Source organism: Mustela nivalis (assembly GCF_964662115.1).
Source record: "Mustela nivalis genome assembly, chromosome: 8".
NCBI classification, from domain to species: domain Eukaryota; kingdom Metazoa; phylum Chordata; class Mammalia; order Carnivora; family Mustelidae; genus Mustela; species Mustela nivalis.
Window position 1 is genome coordinate 44,843,768 of NC_139027.1, and position 20,142 is coordinate 44,863,909.

Genomic DNA, 20,142 nt, shown 5'->3' on the forward strand with positions numbered 1-20,142 from the left:
AAGGCAGAAGGTCCACCTCATAGGGATTCTGGAGTGCATATTTCTATCTTATGGTATGTGAACCAAATGACCTCAAATATCTTTACCAACTTTGAAGTTTTATAGAGCTAGGAAGAAAAAAAAAAAAAAGTCTTAGTAGTAAATTAGCTTCAGAAATGAATGGGTCATGCAGGTTTTTCTCACTTGCTTACTCTTCAAGAATACCTTGTGCCTTATTAACATGTCCCAAAATGATTAAAATTGTTCATGGCATCTAATTGAAAATCACTTCTTTCTATATTTTAAATGTTTCTTAAACTTTAAAAATGCTTAAAAAGAAATACTCAATATTATACCATGACCAAACAGGACAAACTTTTATTTTTTTAACACTAAAATTGAGAATATGTGAGCATGGATCAGTCCAACTTCTATAATTGATTGCTTTAACCATCCAGTTGCAAAGACAGGTTTTTATTTTGTTTTAATGCCTGTTACTGTGTAAAGACAGCATTTGGGAAGATTTTATTACACCTATGGCCCTTCATTAAATAACCCTTTGAACCATGCAGAACTAGCAAATTTATAGGTTCTCTGATGTCAACCCTTTTATAAATCTATAATTCTTAGTAAAAATCCTAAGGGAAAGAGTATCTGTTATTTGTGTAAGTGTATTTGGGTAAGAGTTTACCCACTTAATAATTCAGGAGTCTCTGTACTTGAAGGAGAATCAGAGAACACACACATAGCAAATGGGGTAAAATATTAATAGGTGAAGCTAAAAGAATATATAGATATTCCTTATTTTTATATTTGCAATATATCTGTAAACAGTTTTAAATTTTCTCAAATAAAATATATTTTTTTCATTCAGAAAATATATGTGAAAGAAAATTTGGGAAGAAATATTGGTTTAAAAAAAAACACAAAATAGTTACAGTCACCACAACCCAAAGAAAAAACATAAACATCTGATGTATGTGTGTATATATACATTATAATTTATGCTCCTATATACTCATATAATATATACATTCAGGTTTATTGGGTATTTTCACTACATTTTTTTTCATATTTATTTCCTGCAGGATAAGTAATTTCTTAGGTCCCTGAATGTCCATATTATGTTAGCCTTTGCTTTGTGCCACTTAGGTTTATTCTGCTGCTCCATATTTTAAAAGTGATTCTGATATGCAAGCTTGAGAGAATCTGAAAACCAGCATGCACCTACAGGCCAAAGGGCTTCCACACTCTGGAGACTGGCAACAGATCAAGTGCATAACCCTTTCAATCCTAGGAGATCTATTTCAGATCTCCCCAAATGTCACCTTACCATCTGTCATACGGCTTTGTAAATAATAATAGTAATAATAATAAATCATGATTTGAAAAAAAAAAAGGAAAACTTTTTTCTGGTTGATGTTTCTGTGTTTAAACACTATGCCAAACACAAGACTATTTAGAGGATATGTAGGATTTAAAGATCTTTGGATCACTCATTCAAACCAATGCATGCAAATATTCTTCACAGTAATATTATTTTCAGGTACAAAAGAGTCTCAACTTTTGTGCAAATCTAGTCAGTTCTGCTGGATTTAGTAAGTATCCTAAGGATCCGTGTAGTCAGTTCAAACTCCCCTACTAAGAATTCATTTGGCCTTTCAAGTAACATGCATAAGCAGCTACTGGAAGAAATGAAGCCATAGAACGTATTTAGAACAAAAGAGAAACCACAGAAGGAAAGATCGAAGCTCTTCTCTTATATAGAAAAAGTAACGTACAATATATAAAATATGTGATTGTGAAAGCTTATCTGTAAAATTTCTAAACATATGCCAAAACTGAGAGAGAAAAAAAATGGAAAAGAAAATAAGAGCAAATGATGACCAGCTTAGTAGCCCACAGTGATCAGGATAAACTTAAGTGTGATGGAGGTTACAGAAGGTGACAGGAACACATTTCAAACAGACGGATCCACATATGTGTCTGATCCTTTCAGAGGATCAACTAAAGCTCAGGCCTGGGAGACAAGCGGTTCGGCTCCAGAATGTCTTCATAGGATAATTGTAGGAGCGGCAAACTAGTAAGAGAAGGAGTAAGACAGGACCGATCTTGAAGTAACATCTGCAGAGCAAGCAGCATGTTCTTCTACTTAGACCACACCATTATGTGGGGGGATCTTTGGGGGCTTAACAGAGATGGAGAGGCTAGCACTTCCTGTACCATTCTTGGCCAATACCAGTGAAATGGAAAGACTCGTATCTGCAGTTTGGCTATGAGAATAATTATTGGTGTTATTCTGTACTAAAAGGGTTCTCTGGAAATCACTTTCTGCATTCATGAATTGGGTTATATGAACTTGGCAACAAAAGGAGACGATCAGTAATCTTCAATTTTCTGCATCATCTAAGTATCAGAAATCCCCTCTAATTTAGAAGTGCATGTTCTACTCTAGGGATCTGGATCCATCCTGCTCGTCATCACAAATGAGGGATTTAATCCTGGAGGTTTTCGAGAGAATATTAGTGACAGAAAAGCTGAACATTAAATGTAGGAATTAACAATGTCTTTTCAGAGTCTTTTCCTTATCTTTTGTATTAGGCTTTTTAAAACAAGTGTCATGTCTTGCTAATTAACTATGGTAGAAAGATACCACTTGAGTAGAACATGCTGTTACAAAGTAATTATAAATTCCTTTACATTGTGGTTCGTGGCTTAAGGAGGATGTATCTATGTCATTTCATCCTCCAACCCTACCCCTTTCTGTCAGCCACTCTTTTTCTTTCTCAGTGTACTAGAGACTACCAAACCTGAATAAATCTAATATTTAATGGAAGTTAAAAGTGTATTTCGCCACATCAGAAGCAATGAAATTTCCTAAATAACACAATGGAGAGGCTAACATTCCTTGGTGTTAGCACTGGACTTATGATTTCTCTCTTTAAAATTCATCCTTGGAGACAAGAGAACCCTTGCACACTGTTGGTGGGAATGTAAATTAGTGCAACCACTGTGGAAAACACTATGGAAGTTCCTCAGAAAATTAAACATAGAAATACCATATGATCATTAATTCTACTACTCATTAATTCTACTACTGAGTACTTAGCCAAAGAAAACAGGAATACTCATCTGACATAATATGTGCACACTTATATTCACTACAGCATTTACAATGGCCAAAATATGGAAGCAACCTAAATGTCTGTCAATAGATGGATAGAGAAGATGCAGTGTGTATGTATATGTTTACACACACACACACATACACACACACACACACACATCTAGAATACAACTCCACCATAAAAAAGAATGAGATCCTGTCATTTGCAACACAGGTAAATATAGAGGGTGTTATGCTAAGTGAAAAAAAATCGGGCAGAGAAAGAAAAATATCAAATGATTTCGCTTAAACGTGGTATCTAAAAAACAAACCAAACCATAAACAGGCTCCTAAATAAAGAGTACTGGTGCCTGCCAGAGGCAGCGGGGTAGGGGGTCGTGGGGGGGGGCAGGGGTGTGTGTGGGGTTGGGAATGGCCTAATAGCTAAAGCGAATCAAGAGGTTCCAATTCCCAACACTGTCACAAGCATGAGAAGTACAGCAACAGGGAGGGCAGTCAACGATACTACAATAACGTTGTATGGTGACGGCTGGTGACTACACTTACTGTGGTGAGCTCAGTATAAAGTATAGGACTGTTGAATCATTACGTTGTGCACTTGATACTACTACAACATTTTTTGCCAACTATACTTCAACAAGAAATTCATTCTTGGGCCAGGTGGCAATTGAATCTATGCTCAGAATTTTCTTCAAGAATGTAGAATTGCCTTTTTCTCATGAGTGCTAATGTTTTGGCCAGACCTTCCTTGGAGGGTATTGTGTATTGGGGTGTGGATGGGACCAAGGGTAGTGCAAATGGCATTATTCCATCTGTAGCTACTGTCCAGAGATATTAACAACTTTTCAATCAGGAACTGTTCCCTAAGCCTTTCCTAGGGAATAGTTTCAACACTAACTTGGGATGGGACATATGTGTTTGATCCTTCTGTTAAAAGAGAGGTAAGAGAAAAAGACAACTAGCATTTATGAGTGCCTACCAAGGTAGAGATACCTAAAAATGTTCATCTCAACTATTATCTCCAGCTTGATGAGTCAACATTACCCCATTTTATAGATGAAGAAAGGAAGACCTAGAGGGAAGAGGTGTATGGTCAGATTCAAACACAAACTTGTTCTGTTTGTCCTATACTGTGCTATTCCACAGTCCACAAGTACGACCACTATAACTAAGATGACCAGCATGGGACCCAGTCATGCCTCCAGTGATGCGAGATGCCTGACAATTTTACCACCACACACACATCTGTGGGTAACCAATTCCCTTCAGCCTTGGTTGAATGGATGTATGAAAAAAAAAAAAAAAGAACAAAACAAAACAAAAAAACAACAATGACAAAAAAACAAAACAGCACCAGAGAATATTTGGAAGAAATGAACAATGGGATTCAATAGCTTTAATTTTCCAGAAAATACTGCTGGAGAAGTTCAGGGTGTAGATTAAGGAGTTTGGGTAATAAGAAATCAAAATCAGTGTTTTTAGGGGGAGTGGCAGGAATTGTTAGTGTCGCTGGGCATGAGTGCATGAGTTTACTTCGCTGTGGAATCAAACCAAATCCTATAAAGGAGGACTGAATGCATCCTAGTACTGTAACATGGGGAGCATGTGAAAAAGAAAGGAAAATGCTGAAGGGCTAAGAAAGGGACTTCTAATGTAAGAAATCATTAAAGAAACTAAGACTGAGGAGATTAAAATTTTACTTTCTTAATTTCTTAAAGATTTGATTTGTTTGAGAGAGACAGCAGGCAGGGGGAGGGGCAGAGTGAGAGAGAAGCTCAAGCAGGCTCTGTGCTTGACTACTAAGATCATGACCTGAGCCAAAATCAAGAGTTGGACAGTCAATCAACTGTAACACTCAGGTGCTCCAGGAGATCAGTATTTTAATCTAGATTTTTTAGCCTTAAACAGTTCACTAGATAGAATTCATTTGGATCCCAAATTTTAAAGTATGACTAATAATTAAGTGATTAAATGATATTTGCCATTATATGTTTAGACTATGATCTAGAATTTAGAATATGATGATCCATTACATCAATAATCAGTTGCATTTAGTACTAATTATTTGAAATAAAGGTGAGCTCAGTTGCAAAGAATCTGCCAATATACTCAATTTCTCAAAGAAAATTATTCTCAGGGTAAAAAATATAGATTATGACATCTCTTATGAAAACAAGTTTGAAAATAACCTTAATTAAAGACAACAGGGAGACAAATAAGGATTTGAATTGCAACTTTCAAATATTTCAAATCCTATTGTTTTTTTGCTCGATGATTTTTTTTATAACTCTGTAATTGAAATGTAGAAGAGAAAATTAAATGGTCTTGGGGTATTTCCTTTGAAGTAACTATTTCAAAAAATGATAAAAAGGTAAATGATACTATTGAAAACATTCCTAGGTTTATAACACCTTAAGAAATTAAAACTGCTTGTTGAGATGCCGGCGGCTCAGTCTGTTAAGCGTTTATAACTCCAGGGCCCTGGGATCCAGACCTGCATCTGGCTCCCTGCTCTGTGGGGAGTCTTGTTCCTCTCTCTCCCTCTCTCTCAAATAAGTAAAAATTCTTAATTAAAAAAAAAAAAAGTGTGGGGCGCCTGGGTGGCTCAGTGGGTTAAGCCGCTGCCTTCGGCTCAGGTCATGATCTCAGGGTCCTGGGATCGAGTCCCGCATCGGGCTCTCTGCTCAGCAGGGAGCCTGCTTCCCTCTCTCTCTCTCTCTGCCTGCCTCTCCATCTACTTGTGATTTCTCTCTGTCAAATAAATAAATAAAATCTTAAAAAAAAAAAGTGCCTTAAGCTGACAAAATTCTCTGAAGGCGGTCTATACTCTGTCCATATTAATATCCCAAGTCTGGCTGGGCCCACAGCTTGGTTTCAGGTTGCCTTAGTTTACAGACATACAGAAACCCACTGGAATGTTCTTAGTGTTCTATTTGGCCACCAGATGTCAGTGTATGATAAAGAATGCTATAAGACCATGCAGGTTTCAAGCTAAAAGGCTTAAAAGGGCATTTCGATTAGTTTAATTTGCTGGAGCAGAAAAGAGCAGAAAAATATAAAAGCATTCTTTTGGGACAATATGTGGAGAAAAGCTGAGAATCTCTGGACCTTACTAACCTCTAGTCATTGATACGATATCCTATCAGATGGGAAAACCCATCTCTAATTTTTTTTTAAGTGTGTCTAAGAATTTAAGAAGTGAGAGTTAGTAAACACATACTAATGAAAGCTCAATTACACATAAATAAACTAAGTTAGAAAAACCTTAGATATAGAATTTAGATTTAGATGTTGAAAACATGTATCTGCACTAATTACTAGGCTTTTAATAATCATACTGTTCAGTAATATACGTGAATTAAGGGCTAGGGGGAAAAACAGCACAAGGAAGTTAGATCATGCAAAAAATCAAATATCCCACAAATAACTGAAACTCCTTAAGATTCCATAATTGAAATTAGAAAAATGTCTGGTGTTTTTAATTAACTTACATTTACTGTATAAAACGTTCACTTTTTATACATGAAAAGTACAGGCCTCAAGGACTGTGGACTCTCCGAACCATCCACTCTTCCCAAGCCTACTCCAACAAGAGACTTAGGACCTTGATAGCCTCTCATCTTAACCACTCCCATTGCATGGTAGCTTTGCCCCTTCAGAATCCATTTTCTCCATCCCGCAGCCCCAGGGAAACTGGAACACAAATGTGACCACCCAGGCCCCTGCCTAGAGCACCAGCAACTTCTTAAGCCTCTTAGGTCAAACTCAGCCCCCTGCAAGGCCCACAAAGCTCTCCAGGATCTGCCACCAGCTTAGCCACTTAGCCAGATTTCTCCTCATTCCCTGGGTTCCAGAATGGGGTATTTTTCTGAAGGCTGCCTCTGCATGGAAAGATGTTCTGAGAAACACCCTCATTCACACTTGAGCATGGTAATTCCTACTCATGCACCACCTCCTCCAGGAACTCTTCCAGGATTTCACCATCCCTAATTTTACCCACACCCCAACAGATACACACTCAGAAGGTTAGGTACATACTATATATGTAGTGCATACCACATCATTTATGCATTACAGTGACTAAACCTGTTCACACAGCATGTCTCCCTTATGCTTTGCAGTCCTACATTCTTTTATCTCACTTGGCATACTGTAAGCTCTTAATGGATCTTAGCTATCCAGCAGCTAGACCTTACTCCCAGGCTTAGAGATACTATCTCAGCAACCCCAGGTCACACATTTCTAGAAATTTACAGAGCTTGGAGTAGCCACCATATACCACAATCCAACTCCTGGGCTCTTCCCAAGTCCTGGGATACTTCTAAAGGCCATTAAATGGGAACCATTTCTTAGGAACATGGTGGCGATTATTAAAGAGTATTGATGGGGTGCCTGTGATTCTTGTTCTTGGGGTTGTGAGTTCAAGTCCCATGTTGGGCATAGATTTTACGTTAAAAAAATACCAATACAATATTAAAGAACAGACATAACAACTGTGCAGATGTTAAGCCTTCAAAAATACTGGCATGAACTCAGAAAGGCAAAAAGTTGCTGAATGTGTTTGCTCCATCTTTTTAGTACCTGAATTAGGAATCCAAAATTGTTTTCCCGAAGCTATCTGGTTCTGCTTACTGGCTTTCATTTTTATGAATTTGGCCTCCCGCTTGCTAATTGCTTTAGGACATAAACTACATCTTGCATTTTCCTCATCAGTATGTTTACAGTATTTTGTCAGGGCTTTCTCCTCTCTTTTCTGTCCTCACTCTAAAGTAATACACAGGAAACTTACCCTTTTCATAACCTAACATGGGTGCTCCCAGATGTCTGTAGTCAGAATGACTTTATAGAATGTAAAAGGAGAGGAGATCTGGAATAAGCCTCTCTGATAACTACGTTGATTTCCGCAGCAAAAGGGAGAGTTAAAACTGGGAAGGAATTCACAAGATGCTCTGTGGAAATATATGTCTCCAAGTAGGCATTCCTTCTTGCCTGTTGTTGGAGAGATCATAACACTTAAGAATCCCTGAGCCAGCCAGAATTCTGGTTTGAGGTTCCTTAAGGGACCAGAGCTTCAACAGGCCCTTCTAAGAATTAATCTCCCTATCTAACGGTGTCAGATGATATTTGGAGGAAAGTGTCAGTTGAAAAACTCTACTTCTTCAGATTCCTGCAGCCTCGATCTGAGGTCATGGATTTGGGCTTCATACCTAAGATGCCTGTCAAGCACTCTAGCTCTCCACTGGGCTTGAATTCCAATCCTGGATTCTAAACCCTACACCCAGATTGTTCTTACTCTTGGGTGTCCAGAAACCTCTATGTCCCAGAAATGGGCTGGAGTCTTGCTAGGAGATGAGTTACCAGCTGAATTCCTGTTTCTTAACCAGGTTCTTCCAACTAGAGCTTCTAGAACATCTGGGTACACCTGAAACAAGCACATACTTGAAAAGCCTTAGGGCTGTGACCACTGTAGCATAGAGATGCTCTCCAGCAGATAATTCTCCCCTTATTGAAGTTAGCCTAGACCCTCTAACCATGTCAGATGGACACAGTGTCTTGCTATCCTATTGGCCTGTGATGCAGATAGCCCATTGTGCCTTCTGCTAACCCTCCAAAACGTCTATCCACTGAATACTAGATCAGTGTGAGAATTAAAATTAGATCAAGGAAATCTATTTAAAGAGAAAGAAGCAGGGGTGGATATGTGGGATATGTGTATCCATGTGTATATGGATATGAAGATATGAGGGAGAGGAAGAAAACAAACTAGAGGAAGGAGGGTATGAAAAAAATCTGGTAGAAATAGAAAGGACAATTTATGTAGAGTTGGTAGGTCATGGTGACATTTCAGCTCACTGTGGCTGAGGCCAGACTGTCCTAGTCTTCAAGTACAGGTGTTTAAATCTTGCAAATTTGAATACAAATCAAAAAAAGGTACGTTTAATACTATTAAGATCCCCCCCACATTCCAAAGTTGAAACAGTTGAGAACTAGAAAATAAAAACACATAGATATTTCGGGGTCCTTGTTACAAACTCAGACACAGTGTTACAAAGGAGGGGCAGGAGTAGAGGTTAGAGTACAAGGCTCAAAGAGGTAAGAGCTAATGGCAGCCAAGACATACAAGCAAGGACTGGAATCTTAAAGAACTCAAACTCAAACTCAAAACAGTAAAATATGAGAAAATAGTAAATATGCTAGCCTTATGCTTTATTCTCTTTCTAGGCTGTAGAACCAAAATACGTTTTTCTACAGGCTGAGAAGATGGAACAAGTGGAGAAAAAAATAAATGTATACAAAAAAAGAATTACTAATCAAGCAAATGGGCAAAACTTAAAGTTAGAGGAGTTTGAGATACTGTTTATGATCTGATTTAAGAGAAAACAAAAGGGAGGTTAAGCTTCTGCCTTCGGCTCAGGTCTTGATCCCAGGGTCCTGGGACTGGGTCCCAGACAGAGATCACACGTAGGCAGAGAAGCAGGCAGAGAGAGGGGGGGGGTGGGGGAAGTAGGCATTATGCTGAGCAGACAGCCCGGTGCGGGGCTTGATCCCAGGACCCTGGGATCATGACCCGAGCTGAAGGCAGAGGCTTTAACCCACTGAGCCACCCAGGCACCCCGAGAAAATAAAAAAATTAAAAGAGAAAGGGTTATCAATTATAAAGACTGGGTTATGAATGATGTTATTGTCTATTTTTCTAAAGCATCTTCTTTTACAAAAGTAGATTCAAAAAACAAGATACAGTGTATGTTCTCTTTAAACAGAAATTCTGTAGGAATAATTTTTAATTTTCCTTTCCTACTCTTAAATTTTCTGGCAGTCAAAACTGACATTATAATAGGATTTACTTCTGAGTAGTCATTATATTTTTTACAAATTCTTTTTAGTATTCCTTAGTAGTTTCACCAGATAAAATTAACCACCTCAAGCTGCCACATTTTAAATGGAGGTTGATTTTTCCATTGATTAGCAATCATTTTCTTTTTGCTGTTTTATCATTAGAGACTCTTGACAGTTTTAAGTTGTTAAAAATACTGTGGTTTTTTTTAATTCATTCTCTTGCTTCAGAAATCACTACATCAACTCTTCATGTAGGCAGAAGAAGAGTGCCAGAAAATAGGTCACCATGCACTGAGCCATAATTCTAAGTACCCAGACAGAAAATCAGTCCTGTAATTTTAGATAATGTAAAAATGCTAATTTTTACCTTGTTCTTAGTCAACTATCACACTTTAAGTCACTTCTGCATCCAACCTCCCATTAAACTCAGTTTGGCACACTGACGACGAATATGAAGTGTGTTTCAAATTCAACATTAGAGCATGCTTGTCATCCTGATGATGAAATTGTATATTTCTACAGTTCCTTTAACTTCAGGATCTCAAAACACACTTTACTTGTTAAAATCTCCATCACATTGGTAAACCATTAAACTAAGCATCAGGAAGGGATATTGCCAGAAAAATAAGTCACAGAAAGTTTGAATGAGTTTTCCCACCCAGTGTGGTATCGATTTGTTTAATATCTGAGAATAGCACTGAGCATTCAAGACAGATGTCTGAATTCTAAAGCAATTTCAAGTCAATCTGCCTGGGGAATAAAAAAATACCAACGTATTCATTATGTAACCATAGAACAGAAATGTATAATTCTGTTACAAAGAGAAGGAGACATTATTTTTTTAGTGAGAGAATTTCAAGTATCATTAAGGACTATGTAGATTTGTTGGTGTCAGGTGATAGAAAATCTACAATTGGTTACTTACCTTGTACCTTGTCATACTCAGTGATATTTATAAGTAATATTTACTATGTTTAATAAAGTACTGAAATTTCATTAACTTAATTTTTAGAGAATCACACCAAATGGAATTACTATCTATAAATTACCAATTTACATGGCTCCACAAGTTGATTTTTATCAACCTCTGAGAAATAAAATTTTATACATTAGATAATGTTTTATGCAATTTATATAGCGTGAGAACCCATACACATTTAATAATGAAATATTACTTGGTTCATATATTTAGCTAATATATAATTAGCTAACATACTTAATGTAATAAATATTAGTTGTAAATTAATATAGTGATGAGTTAATATGCCATGTTCTATTAAAAAAAAATTCATGTATTAACTTCCCAGAGCCATGTTTGTCCAGCATATCACTACAGTTAAAAACAAAAATATCACCGTTGAACGTTTATTATATGTCAACAGACTCTGTTAACAGATTTTCCCCACATGGCCTTAAGTTTTATGAGTCCAAAGCCTTTTGTATTACTACAATGATGCCTCAGTTGTTAAATTCATTTTGGGCAGAAGCTCCTTTCAATGAAAAGTCTGGAGTCAAAGAGATCAGGAAGCTATCACACTTGAGCAGAAGGTGGCAGCAGCAGAAGGGTCTATATTTCAAGGGAGTTCTCTGTATACTATGCTTCTACTCTATCTAGCTCCACAGGTTTTATTTACTTTTTGATTATAAAATAGGATTATAAAAATGCAGTTGGGTCAAAATCTGACTACATAATCTACCTATTAACGCATTTTTTAAAAAGTACCATTTCATAAAGTAATTCTGTATTTGAGATAGTTTTGCAATTTTCTATTCTGTTTAACTGACGAGGCATTTTTTAGTCTAATGCACACTTTTTTATATATATAATTTTTTATTTTGTATAAACATATTTTTATCCCCAGGGGTACAGGTCTGTGAATCACCAGGTTTACACACTTCACAGCACTTCTAATGCACACTTTTAAAATTAATGTAGCATTATAATGTTTTAAATATCTGAGTACTTCACCTGTGCATTTTCATTTCCTTAAAACTTGGGCTTCTTTATTCTTATTCCAAAAAGAAACTTGTACCATTACTCCATCGAGTTGTAAAAGAACGCCCAATTTTTATCAGAATTGTCTGAACATTATAAAACTTAAGAGTCAACAGTTTTCCTACCCAGGATCATGACATCATTTACCAAGAAGTACAACTCTATTGTATAACCTAAGCACAAAACAAACCAAAAATCAAAAGTACAAAAAGTACCACTCAGTGCTTTTTTTTGGTCCTCTACAACTGTATCAGGATTGTTTCTAACATTTATAAGGAAATAAATTAAGAAATAAAATAAGGCCACCAAATTGTTCATTTTTGTCAACAGGATCTGTTTTTCCATGATTCACCAAAAAACCCTAGGAAACAGTATGCAGTCTAAGCGATGGATATTTTGGCTAACAAAAAATAGAAGAGGACAGACCCCTGTGAAAACTGTGAATGGCTATCTGAAGTGTTATAATTTTCCCTCCATTGTATCTCACAGTTTTATGTCTTCAGCAATCACTGCTTTGTTCCTGATCCTCGTTCCCAGCCAGTCATCCCCTGTCAAAAATTCACGTCAACAGATCCAAAAGCAAGCTCATCATCTTTCTCCACAGCTGTTAAGTAACCTATTTTTCTTTTATGAATTCCTATAATATCGTGTTTTATCACTTAAAAGGTATTTAATACATTCTACTTCTCCCATCTCCTTACAGGAAAAGAGAACCCTTGAAAACAGATACAGCTTATTTTAAATCTTGGTAGCCCTCCAACACATGTAGGCTCTCACACTGAACACAGGAGGAACTCAGATGACTTCCAGCTTCCCCTAGGTGAACCCATATTCTGACCCAAGGAAAGTGAGGGCTGTCATCCTGCGGTCTTTGATTACAAGCATCCCTCTTACTCACTTTGATGCCATCCTCCCATTACTTCCCTCACTGGGACACACCCCTCAGAAGTAGCAGGTGCAGGATGTGGGTCATTCGTGGGTCCAACACAGGTGCTACCCAGAGGAGCTGATTCAAGGAAGTCAGGGATCCCATGCAGGATCAGGGGGCAACAGAGTTTGTCACTGATTTAAAATGAAGACATGGAGGGTAGTTCTTCACCCAGGGGCAACACAGAGGCAGTGAATACCTATACTGCCTATGACATTCGCCCCTTTAAAAATAAAGAACCTTCCAAATGATGAACTATCCCTAAAATAGCCAGTGGGATAGGAAACTAACAGCTTACAGGGTTTCTGCTTGCATCAAATCAGCTCCTCTCAAACACTGTTGTTAGATCCTTTAAATGTAAGGAAACTAGGCTCTGCCACTATGCTGCATTCCTAATAACAAACACATTATATAGTTTACCTCATTAGCACAAGCCTCCCAGAGGGGTAAATCCAGGTATACTATTGTGGCCCTGCAACCCCAAATCATTTCTTTCAATCCAGGTGTGTACCCCTCTGTGTGCATCGCTGATGCACACATCAAATACATTGATATTCACATCAAATCAGACACATTGATACTCACATCAAACTCATTGAGAGCTGCAGCCAGCTCGCCGATGCCCGTGTGGCCTTTGGCTTCATCGGTGGGCGAGGTAGCTTGAGCAGCATTGGAGATGCCAGCAATGGCCTCCTGGACTTGTTTAAACACATAATCTCGGTTGGCTCTTGTGGCAGCAACATCCGGGTGGCGGAGAAATGCTTGGGAGGCTGTGTACAGCATTGTAGCGTTCTTCTTCAGAGCCCCTCGGGCGGCCGCCATCTCATCCCGACAGTGAGGGTCCTTCAGCTCCTGTGTACACAAAACAGGAAACATGGTACATTCATGAAGGTTTCCGCAGAAGCATTTGTTCTAGAACTTAGAGTCCCAGACTCAATTTCATAAACCCTACTGAATTTTAGAATCTATATTCTCCCCTGTCCTCGCTCTAGCCACCGGGACTTTGCATATAATGTTCTTTCTGTATGAAATGCCTGAGCACTCCTCTTCCACCTACCCTTTCACCAGACATGGCCGATCCTCCTGGAACGTACTCCATCCTGCTAAGCTATGCCCCCTTCTATCTGCTCCCATAAGCCCCTATCCCCTCCTATCAACATTTATTAAACTTTACTGTATTTACTTCAAGATGTTTCCCTCATATATTGTGTCTAGTAAGAGCAGGAAGCCTTGTCTATCTTACTTAGAGGCTCTTCACTCCTTAGCAGTGTTTGGCCCCTAAAAGGCACTCAAAATATTGCTGGGAAAAATGTAAAAACCAAGCTATGGACAGTCAGTAGCTTGCATGGATTAGAGTTCACAAGCAGCAGAAGGAAAACTCAAACTTCAGTCTTCTGATAATGCTTGCCTCCATATTCAATTACGATTACAGACATGGGCAATCAGACCTTTCTGAGTTTTGCTTTGTCTATCACTGTCACTGCATTATCATTTCTGGAATAGGGTTCTTTCTTTCTTTCTTTTTTTTTTTTTCAAGCTACTCTTAATGGCAGCTCAATCTTTGAGTTTAGTGACTAAGAATAGATCAAAGATGATTTGTCTTCATAGTTTTGGCTGTCAAAATACCACCACTGGGGAGTTTCTTGATCTTCAGCTTTAAAGAGTATTGTTAAGAAAATGTTCACATCATTTACGGAAATGTTAAAGGCAATGCAGCTCTCTGAGACCATGTAGGATTGCCAGCTGAGGATCGCAGAGAGATTCCCCCATACCCCCAAATCTTCAAAACATCATTAAAGGTTACTTGAACCACTAGGGTTCAATGTCTATTTGTTCACTTGGTACATCATATATAAATGACTTGGCAATAATGAAATCTTCTCTTTTATTGGTCAAAATAATTCTAAGACAGGGATGCCTGGGTGGCTCGGTTGGTTAAGCAGCTGCCTTCGGCTCAGGTCATGATCCCAGCGTCCTGGGATCGAGTCCCACATCGGGCTCCTTGCTCAGCCGTGAGCCTGCTTCTCCCTCTGCCTCTGCCTGCCATTCTGTCTGCCTGTGCTCACTCTCTTTCCCTTTCTATCTCTGACAAATAACTAAAATCTTTAAAAAAAAATAATTCTGAGACAAGCACATTATATTTTATCTAGGATTGTCAGGTAAACTGATAGTAATAATTAAGTGAACCATCTATCCTCTTTTGCTTATGGACTGACAAATTTATGCCAGCCAACAGGATTTCTAATATGGGGTTATTTATTTTTAGCCCTCAACATGAACACAAATAGGTAACCAACACCTGAGTGTATTCTCTAGGCCGGGCAATAAGCTAGGCATTGAAAGTAGAAGGTTTCTCCTGAGTAGTTATAAAGGGCCTTTTTAATCTCCAGAAGAGTGGTCTAGAAGTTAGATGTTACTTTATACTAATAAAAGAAAAATCTAAATGTGGAAGTGAGAAATGGAAGGGGGGGGTTCTCCACATAAAAATATTTGAGGACACATTCTTTAATAACCTAAAACAAAAACAAAGCTGCAATCTAAATGTTGAATTATGAATTGGTTAAGTAAATGACTGAAGTTCTTGATAGACTCTGTGGATATTATAATTCACCTTCATCAAACAATATGGATAATGTTTATAAATGAAAAAGCACAACACAACATACATACCTGTATGTAAATTAGGATTATAAATATGTTAAAATATGAAGATAAATAACTGAAAGGCAATATACTAAAATTGCACCATTTTTTTTTTCTTGGGTGGTTGGGTGTTATATGCATTTTTATATGCATTTCTTCCAATTCTACTATTTTTTCTAAATTTTCTTGAAAGAGTCTAGCAATTAATTAAAATCAAGGTATTAATGAAATAAGTGATATGGATGGACATTCTCATAAATAGCTCATACCCTTCCATAGATTTTAATACCCAGATATATCTACGCTGATGACTAGTTTTTCATCTCCAACCCACATGTCTCTTCTATCTGACATTTTTACATGGAGAGCTCACAAACATCTCAAAAATCAGTATGTCTGAATATGAAATTTTAATTTCTATACCCAACTGACTCAGTCTTTTCCATCTCTATAAATTCACCACCATCTACCCATTTGCTCAAACCAGAACCTTAGAACTCAACTGGTTGCGGTCACTCCCTAACCTGACATATCCAATTTAACATCAGATCCTCAGAGCTCTATTTTAAAAATTAACTTTCATTCTTTGTAATCTTCTCCATTCCTATCACTACCAACTCACTAAGACCATCTTTCACCTAGACATCAGCCCCTCCCCAATACAGATTTTCTCTCCTCCTTACTCCCTTGTGTTCAACATATCAAAAAATACTAAAATGGAAGTTTGAGACCCTGATACCAAATTTTGAACTACTGAGCTACTATCTACCCACTTATAATAAAAAACAAAAATTTTCTAAGACTCTGGATGTCCTGACCCCTATCTTTCTTGCCAACTGCCCCTTTGGTTCACTAAGGTCAAGATTCAATGTCTTTTTTTTTTTTTTCCTTCAGTGGTTTAAATAAGCTAGGTAGCTTTTTGATGTCACATTTGTGCTTCAGAGTAACTTCACTCCTACCCATCTTATACTTCAGAATCTTACACAAAGTCCACTTGAATTTTACTAATTACAATATCATCATGTAATCTAACATCACATATGTGTATGCCTCTCACACAAGGAATACTGTAAGCACTTTAGGGGCAGGAACTAGATCTTAACCGAGTTTATAATATCAGCATTCCTTCAGCATGGCACAGATGAACACTCAACACACGTCTGTTGAGTGGAACTTTCTTGTCGGTCATAATCTTAAGGCACTAGGAATTGCCCCAAATGTTGAATTCTAGGAGCAGTCAAGAGGTTGGGTGGAAAGGATTTTAATCAACCCCTCCACATTTGGAGAGGTTTTTCTAGGGGGAAAAAAAAATAAAAATGCACATCTTGAGAACAAAAGTCTAATGGTACTCAATGAGTAGGCCTGGCTAAAATTAGGGGTGCTATCTCAAGACAAAGGGAGACACAGTATCTCCTGTGAGCCACCTACATCAAAGTAACTCACCTGTGTTATCCCATACCCTGCCCCTTTCTCTCTGCCTTTCCTTGATTTTCTTTACATTGTCTTCCTGTCTTTCAGAAAGGTTTCAACATGCTGCACATTCTGGCTCTGCATATGCATGGTGGTGTCTTTAGGGCTAGGAAATAAAAAGTGAGGGCAAGTAAAGGAGTGGTGTCCAAACGGCATCCATAACACCACACCAAAGTTTGATATTTCAACTGGGGAGCTTTTTCTGTACTAGAAAAAAGCTTAGAATGGTTCCCACCAGTCAAGCAGAAGGCCCGTGACCTACTCTAGGTAGGCAGGGCTGAGAGAGTCCCCCAGGGCCCACAGTGGTATGAAAACCAGCCCATTGTAGGAGGCAGCCCCTGTGGATCACAGGTTCTGGGGGCATTTGGAACTTGATCACCACCAGATGAGGCTGATCTGTTGGTCAGGCCTATCAAGCTAGGAGGTTACTTAGACAAGCATTGTCTCCCCTAGCATTTCCAAAAAAACTTCTCCCACCTGTTGTCTTCTTGCTGCTACGTAGTTAAGTTTCACCATTTCTTTCCCAAACTCTTTAAAGCGGTTTGCGAGGTCTTGCTCATTTGTAGCATTTTTGACAGCTTCTAGGGCCTCTTCCACCTGAGATAATAAGAAACAATATTTATAAATGGAAAGAATGGATATATTAAACACGTTAGAAATGGTCATTTTTTAAAAAAAAATTAACAATTAACAATGAAGTAAAATAGAAGAAAAGTACCCCTAATAAGCATTTAAAACAAGAATATTTGTTCACAATACACCGAATATTTTGTATCTGAGAGGTAACTGCAGAAGGCTTGGAGCATTAGAACTATATTGACTGTATTTTACTGGGTTATGATTCTGATAAGGATTACAGACTTCACGGATGCCTGGATGGCTCAGTTGGCTAAGCACCTGCCTTGGGCTCAGGTTATGATCCCAGGATTCTTGGATGGAGTCCTGAATCAGGCTCCCGGTTGAGCAGGAAGCCTGCTGTTCCCTCTGCCTTTGCCCCTCCCACAACGCGCGCGCGCGTGTATATGCGTGTATATGCATATATACATGTATATGCGTGTATATGCGTGTATATGCGCGTGTGCACGCGAGCACGCATGCGCAAAGGAATATAGACTTCTAACTTTAAGTAGAAACATACAGAAAAGCAGACCTAAGAAGAAAATAGGCAATTTGAAAACAAACTCTAGAAACCTTCAAAGGAGGAAGTGCGTTCACAAAAACTGAAGGAACTCCTGCAAGCTTGAGCACACTTGGATCTGCACCCACAGTTCTCGTCAACACTTCTGAAGCTGGAACTAAGGGGGCTCTAACTGTCACCTGAGCTTACACCCTGCCATCCATAGACAGAGGAGCTGCTGAGTCTGGAGAAGCAAGGGCATTTGAAGTTTTGTTGCAGGTGCAGGTGGCATCAGCTGGGGTAGGATGGGGGTGGGCAGAGGGACAGCATGCACACTTTCCTAATGATGCATCCTGCTTCCAAATTCCTGCCAACTGTGTCACGGAACTTTCCCAGGGAGGCCCTGGACTTGAATTATGAATTTCACTAAGCAATCTTTTAGAAAAGATCTGAGGTTTTGGTAGATACTAAAATCTTCTCTCCAGAATGATTTTAACTTTAGTATAGGGTGAAGATTTCCACAATAGGTCATACCCTAATGCCTGTGGTCTCAAAATGAGAATTAAGATATTAATAAGTAACCAACTACATCGTTGTCAGTTACACTGCATTATTATAGGAAAAATTTTATCAGAGTAAATAACCAAAAATAAAATTCTGAGCAAGCAAGGCACAAGACAGATACGTGTTTGCAAAATCAAAAGTTCTATATAAAAAGGGAGCCTAGTAAAGAGGCCTTCACTAATGCAGGCTATTGATAGAAGAAATGGAAAAAGAACAGCAGCTCAGAAATGTGAAATGCAGAAAATGCAGGGTCTACTGAAGAATTCTGATTAGCTTTTGTAGTCTGGAGCAAATCAAAAGACAACATACAGGGAGTTCATTTTGACAACGCAGAAATATGAAGGACCACTAAAATGGCTAGAAAAAGCCAGAGATGAACATAGTTCTGAGCTATGGAGATACATCTTTGTTTGAGCTTGACACAATCACAAAGGTAGGTAATTCAACATCCTTATCAAATTTCACTGAGTCAAGGGAGAGAATAGTGTATATAAACCAGTGATAATAGGTATCGTCAAACCTTTTACTCCATAGATATGATAATGTCATTCAATTTACTAAATAAGCTAACCCATTATTAAGGAAAGAGTTGTAGCAAGCAATGAAAATTTAGAATGGTGATAATCTAGACTCTACATAAAATTAAGTTTCCATTCACATCTTGTATGGAAATTCTCCATCTATTTTTTCTTAATTGTGAAAATATAAAATGATAATTAAACTTCTCAGTGTTGGTCCTTTCTTTTCCAATTCCTAGACAGGCTCTAATAATGCTCAAAGGAAAGCAACAAGTATCACTGAAAAAAGCACTGTTTTAAGGATGCCTTTTTTTTTTTTTTTGAGACTCAAATCAAGTCACATTTTATGGTATGGAATGGGCTATATAAAGCATTTTCATAGTTTAATTAGAATCTCATATCTCAAACCTTTAAAACAACAAATCAGTGATGTCTCACTTTCTAATAGATTTATAATTATCTTAACATGGCTATCAACAGCATCACTGAGAGGACAGCTCTTGGCAGTTAATTTGTTCCTGCTGCTTATTTGAGCTGTAAATCTTTCCTGAGGACATAAAAACTGGTTCCAGAGAAGAGCAAAATAATTATCTCGGAAGGAACTAAATCTTGGATTTGTTTTCTAATATGTATAAAAAAGTCTTCTTACCAATTATTAATCAGACCAATTTGGAAGAGTTATTTTGTTGTGTTACACCTAACATTTTGGTGATCTTTGAAGAATCCAGTCACTGGTTTGAATTTATGTTTCTAATTCAGCCAAGTTTTTTCAAAAAGAAACACCAATAATGGGGTAGACTTATCCTACTTGGAGTTTTAATCTAGAAGGATTAAAGGTAGACTTATCCTACTTGGAATTTTAATCTTGAAGGATTGGAGAGGTCACCTAGTGGGAAAGTCTCACATAGAAACATGGTTCAGCATCAGTCCAAGGTCCCCCCCAAAATGGAAGAAATGGAACTA

At 38.0% G+C, this 20,142-nt stretch overlaps 1 protein-coding gene across 5 annotated transcripts in view; it reads right to left on the reverse strand.

Annotated features, from left to right (window-relative positions):
* Positions 1-20,142, reverse strand: part of CTNNA2 (catenin alpha 2) — a 1,136,651-nt gene that overhangs the window by 758,456 nt on the left and 358,053 nt on the right. For all 5 annotated transcript variants that reach the window (XM_082745335.1, XM_082745334.1, XM_082745333.1 and 2 more), the window contains 2 exons: positions 17,458-17,577; positions 13,453-13,719 (listed from right to left, as the gene is read on the reverse strand). In XM_082745335.1, coding sequence (XP_082601461.1) covers positions 13,453-13,719; positions 17,458-17,577 — 387 coding nt within the window. The remainder of the gene's footprint in view (positions 1-13,452; positions 13,720-17,457; positions 17,578-20,142) is intronic.